The 6,000-nt window shown below is 40.9% G+C and overlaps 1 protein-coding gene across 3 annotated transcripts in view; it reads right to left on the bottom strand.

Annotated features, from left to right (window-relative positions):
• Positions 1 to 273: 273 nt before the first annotated feature.
• The window catches only part of LOC119647993 (facilitated trehalose transporter Tret1), a 108,105-nt gene continuing 102,378 nt past the window's right edge, over positions 274 to 6,000 (bottom strand). For 2 of the 3 annotated variants that reach the window (XM_038049399.1, XM_038049382.1), the window contains exons 5-7: positions 1,519 to 1,667; positions 1,298 to 1,457; positions 274 to 1,241 (exon numbers count right to left, since the gene is read on the bottom strand). In XM_038049399.1, the coding sequence (XP_037905327.1) occupies positions 487 to 1,241; positions 1,298 to 1,457; positions 1,519 to 1,667 (1,064 nt within the window). In that variant the 3' untranslated portion in view covers positions 274 to 486. The remainder of the gene's footprint in view (positions 1,242 to 1,297; positions 1,458 to 1,518; positions 1,668 to 6,000) is intronic. The other variant, XM_038049389.1, reaches the window with a different exon arrangement.

The following is a 6,000-nucleotide window of genomic DNA, read 5'->3' as shown; positions in this document are numbered from 1 at the left end:
GGATGCTTTGCAATTAATTTACGAAAATGGGCCCGAAATTTACTCTGGACGGTAGAAGGCTGTAAAGATTCTTAGGTAAAACACCTAAAAATAGGAAAAATCCTAAAAATCAATTCAGGATTAATCGACATACTACAGTTAATAGGTGCACTATAAACATTAATGGGACGCAATAGTTCTTTCAGTGCAGTGCGAATCTTCAACCCTCCGATAACAACTAGGCAGTACAGTCAAAATATAGAAAATTAATAAAAAAAACATTTTTTTTTAATATTTTAAAAAATTGTATTTGTTTCTATTTTGCAAATTTTTTCTATTGTCTTGAAGCTATCATTTTCTAAGTAAACATTTCTTAAGTGGACTCAAGTACAATCATATCACAGACTTAATTATATTATTTATTTCTTTTACAGGAAAGTACTCATTGATTTCAAATTTTCAAAATGTGAGTTCTGACCTTAATTTATTGGCTAGACCCTAATTTCATCATACCGGGTTCTTGTCACCCTCAACTTTCTTTTCATTCCTGAAATACGCCTCAATTTCATGTAAAGTCTTGCCTTTTGTCTCGGGCAAAAAGAAGTAGACATAAAATACTGCAAGTCCCGAAACGACTCCATAGAATGCAAAAACATTTTCATTTCCCATTCCGCTAACCATCGTGGGATATAGTTTGATAATAATAAACGACATAAGGTACCCACAACAAATTGTCAGTCCAGCTGCAAATCCTCTTCCGACTTGTGGGTAGACCTCGGAGATCATTGAAAAAGGCAACGTCATTAATCCTAGGGTGCTTGTGAAAATAAAGAAGACAATGCAAGCCACCGGCAGATAAGGGACCTTGAATTCCGGGAACCAACTCGTCGCCGCTAATACGAACATACTGATCATCATTCCGAATCCAGAAAGCATTGCTGGTGGACGGCGACCCCATTTATCCAAAATGTATCCAACTAAAAATGTCGTCGTAATACGTGTTAACCCGACGAGCATGGCACAAATTATTGGATCCACAGTAACTCCAGCTTCAATTGAGAATTGCACCGCGTAAACAATGACAACGAAAATTCCTGAGAACTGTTGAAATCCGAATAATCCAATCATTATTAAGAGGGGTTTGTAGATTTCCGGTCGCTGGATGATTTTGGATACTTTCTGGTCCTTTTTATTGCCACTGGGGGTTGCTGATTTCGTTAGGATGCTGAATTCTTTGTTGAATTCCTCATTTTTCTCGATTTCTGTTTGGAAGAAAATCGGTTAAAATTTCATTCCGGAAAAACTAACGAATACTTACCATCTTCTTTGAGTGCTCTGAAAAATCTCAGCGCATGTTTGGACTCTTCCGAACGACCCTTCATCATCAACCAGCTTGGGGATTCTGGGACCGGAATTGTCAGGATTGTGGCAATCACTGAGTATCCACAAGCAATGGCACTTATCATCCTAAAATTATCCTGTTGAAAGAACAGAGTTTTAGATTATCCTTCATGAGTGGCAATAGTTTTTGATTCTTACCCTAATGACGTAGCCTAAAGTATAGATCGCCAGAATACCAGCTGCTGTTGATACGGATGTTCCCAATGTTAACCGGCCCCTAAGTCTAGGGTGGCATATTTCTGCAGAATACACACCAACGGGTGAGCTGGATAATCCAGTTGTGATACCTAGAATAGGAAATTGAATAAGCAACATTAAAGACGTACATGCACTTAAGATTAATTTTCCTATGTTCGAAAGCAGTGCTTTTATAAATCTTCCTAACCACGCTTCCTAAATATACAAATTGATTGACGCTTTCAATGCTCTGCCCATTAAACCAGATAAGGAGAGTACGATGATCCGTCAGACTAAGAACTTTGGTTTTGTTTGCGTTTATCTTCAGTCCGACTCTACTCACAGCCGGTGAGAGAGCAAACAGATGGCATCAGCATAGTCGAGGTATTTGAGGGAGGATGTCATCGCCCATTGAATTTCTTCACATCTTCGGGACAGGCAGCTTGAAGAACGACACCAATAACAAGAAGAAATAATATCAGCGGCAGAATGCAACCCTGGCGTTCTAATAATAGGTATTAGTTTCTCCGGAATGCCCCTACTACGTAAAGCACTCTAGATACACTCCCTGTTCACCCTATCGAAAGTTTTCTCGAAATCGGTAAAGAACAAGTGCAGCAAGGATCTAAATTCCTCACACTGTTCTAAAATGATCCGTAGGGTGTTGAGAATGGTCAATGCGGGAGGATTTGGAGTGCTCTAAGTCGATGAAACTTTTGAGATGTTTTTGCTGCGTTGCAGGATTATTTTAGCTATTATCTTTGCGACGGCAGGGAGACGCAGATACTCCCCTAATTGTCACACTCAAAACGGGTGCCTTGTTTCGAAATTTTAACGATCATCCCCTTCTTCCACTCTCTGGGAAAGATCTCGGATTTCCAGGATTTCCGTACGAATGGAAGCAATAAAATACTCTGTAGGGAGACCGTCAAGTCGAAATTATTTCTCTTTTGCTTGGAGGAACAGTCCGTATCCTCATGTTGCGGTGACCAGCCATCTCACCCACAAGAGGAGGATGAAATACGGTTAAGGACCCTGACGAAGTGTTCTTCCTTTTTCTGGATATAAACATTCGCTCTCTCAAGACTTACAAAAAAACCAATGCAAATTTTGCAGTTTAAACCATGCCCATTTATTGTCTACTTCCCATTAACTACTTTCGGCGCCATCTTTTCTTCCTATCTAATTGGATGGCTGGAATATCATCTAAGTCCCAAGCGTAACATAGTCATTCTAACCGACAACCAGGCAGCCATTAAAACTTGTGGTCAATTACGACGTCACCCAAGCTGGTGGGGTAGAGTCACCCTCTTCTAAATTCGGAGCCATGGGTACGTAGAGAGGAATGGGCAGGCTAACGGACAGGCCAGATGGGGCTCCGCTCTTGATAGTCTCTCAGTGGGCGCAGTCAATACCCACAAACGACTCCAAGTATTGGGATCTATTTGCACTACTTGACAGCTGCTGACTTCAGATGGCGAAGTCTCACAACTGTACCAAGTCAAGGAGAATTTGGATTGACAAAGGGAATAAATTATTCCCAAAATATTGGTATCTGTGCATAAATGAAACCATAATAATTAAGGAAACGACGTGATTGTTTTTCGTTTTCTATGATAATTACCTTGATCCATTTATTGTGGCCTTTGACTTCTACTCCACAAAGGCTCATACGCTGAAGTACTTCTTGGAAGAAGGTCGGTTCAACCTAGAGTATTGCGATGACCCCTCGCAGACAAGAGTTGATCAATGCTTAGAATTTTCGTTAGTTTATATGTACCACTATAACAAGAACATTGGAACAAAATAACGTCAAATTGACGTTGGTGTTGAGGCACCCGCAATCCTAATGTGATTTGAGAGGTGTTCATATAGTCAGTAGAGAATGATACAGTGCTAAAAGGACTTGCTCCTTCTCGAATAACACTTGGTTGCGTTTTTAATGCAATCAAAATAAAATAATTCAACGCGGCTATTTTCCGCGTGTGAGACTTATATCAGCCAATCTAACTGCTGTTTTTTGTGATCGACATATCGACGAACATTTTAAATCTAAAATTTACCGCATTGCCATCCGCCCTGTATGTCCTCTATGGTTCTGCATTTTGCCCCAAAAAAGAAAACAATGAACCTCGTCTTGTGGTACCGAAAGCCTTGGCATAATCGCTATAGCAACTAAATAGGTTTCTTTGACCTCCAGTTGCTTGCCCCATAACTACCGATGCGATAATGAGTTGCTTTTTGCAACCCCTTGACCGGACTCGGCAGCCCTTCTTCCCCTCGGACAGAATGTTATTGGTCCTCACACTAATAATGGACATTACGAATTTATAGAGGGTTGGTAAGCAAGTAATCGGTCTTTTGTTTGCGGGGTCCTGCACCGCGTTCTTTTTAGGGTCAAGGTAGGTAATTCCCGCAGTTAGGAAGGGTGGAAATTCCAGGGACCAGGACCAAAACCAGGGCCCCTCCAGTTCTCCGAACTGTTTATGCCTCGTCGAACTTCCACTTCGGGAAGGTAATCCCCGCAATGAGCAAAGGCGGAAATTCCACCGGCCGACTCATGACCTGATTTGTGCTGTATGCCAGCCAACCATGTATGCTGGTAAATTTTTTGTATCATCAGTATTGCACCCGATTCAGATCTAGGCCCCTCTAATTCTTCGAGCAGTTTATGCCTCGCCGAACCTTATCTTCGGTAATATCCGCAAAGTTCATGCCCGGCAAAGTGGCATGCCGGGTGCCTTCGGCCGTAATCCACTCATGCTGGCTAGGACTTCCGCTTCAGTTACCGAAAACTGCACAGTTTGACCGTTTTGTTGGGAGTCGTTGAGTGATCTGAAAAAACTCTGCTGGTTCCTCGCGTATGTTGCATCCTGGGCACATCTGGAGTGACTTTCGCTATACCGTCGCAATTGACCACATACGACAGATAGTTTGTGCATTAGTGTGTCCAGAATTTCAATTACGGGTGTCTCACTGGAGATGGCATAGTTCCTAATTTTTTTTTGTTTTCTTATTTCCACTTTCTTATTTTCAGTTTCTTATTTTTATTTTTATTGGTCTAAGTTTACTTTTATGTTCTATCCTATTTCTTTTATTATTATTTTATGTTCACATATTTTTTTTTGGAAATTATTATTGTTCTTGTATTTGGTTTCCGTGAATGAGTTGAAATATAATGAAGTGAAAAGAAACTAAAGCATTGATTTGACGACTTGGTTCTCCTCTACTCCTCCTTGGCCTCGTAAAACTCTCATTTAAAAAGGAACATCCTCCACTAGCATGCCCTAATGATGCTAAGCAGGTTGGGACCCTGTAAGCCTTGCCTTACCATAAATCTGTGGAAAGAGGCACATTGTTCGAAGATGTAATCTATCGTCGATTCTCCCTTTCGATTTATTCTCACTTTCCACGTGAAGTAATCACGTGATGTTGTTTCGGCGGTCTCGCGTGAATACGCTTGTTTGTGAAATTTGGACCCATACATCCGAAAAGACACGTGAATTTTGGTATAATGACATGCGAGGGATCGAATTGCTCAAAAGACCATCCCACATTCGCGAGTCTGGCTAGCACAGAGGCGTGCAAAAACGTGTCGACGGAGCACATCAATGGAGCTTCAATATCAGCGCACGAACCTTCATAGTCAATTTCGCCATCCTTGTAGGTCTTTAGGATATCTCTCCCTTCTTGGTCGTCTCCGCCCACTCAGAATGGTCATTCAGCCTCACCAATTTCATTAAGTCTACACATCTTTATCTTTTCTTCCATTTTTCCTCCCTTCTATGTTTTTATTTCTAGGCCCAGATGGTACTAGTGGCTTTTACGATACCACCAGAACTTCCGATTGAGTCTTACCTTCGACCTTCCTTCACACTCTACTATTGGTCACTGTATCATACATTAGCTTCAATACAGGAAAATTTAGACCGTAAATCTAAATTTCGAAAGTTATTCTACATATATATATATGGATTCCATTGATGACTCAATGACGTCTATCAGCCTAGTTAAATAAGATGGCTTAAAATTTCGAAGCTCCAGTAAACAGCTTATGTAGAGCAGAAGGATGCCAGGAGAGTTCCCAGATGCCTACCCAAATATAGATGATGACAGACTAACGCCTGAAAACCCCTGGATTCGATTAGAGGATACAGTACTCGATTTTCAGGATTAGAGAGCGAAGTGAGAGACTTTGGAAGGCTAAGTACCGACAAGGGAATGTAGTACAATACCGAAAGCAAAAGTAAGTCCTAGAAAACTTCGTTCACTTTCTAGTGGATGTCTGTTGAGCACCTGAAATCTACTTTTTGATCCTTTATATCCTTTCCCTAAAGTGCACATATCAAGTTAAAAATCTTTTGAAATATTTATCTAAAAGAGGATACAATTATCTCCTCAATTTATCAAAGCAGTCTGACGGCAACCTTTGGTTGAATTTGA

The sequence above is a fragment of the Hermetia illucens genome, chromosome 1, assembly GCF_905115235.1.
Source record: "Hermetia illucens chromosome 1, iHerIll2.2.curated.20191125, whole genome shotgun sequence".
NCBI lineage: Eukaryota > Metazoa > Arthropoda > Insecta > Diptera > Stratiomyidae > Hermetia > Hermetia illucens.
Note: the sequence above shows the minus strand (reverse complement) of the source record. Positions and strands in the feature narration are given on the sequence as shown.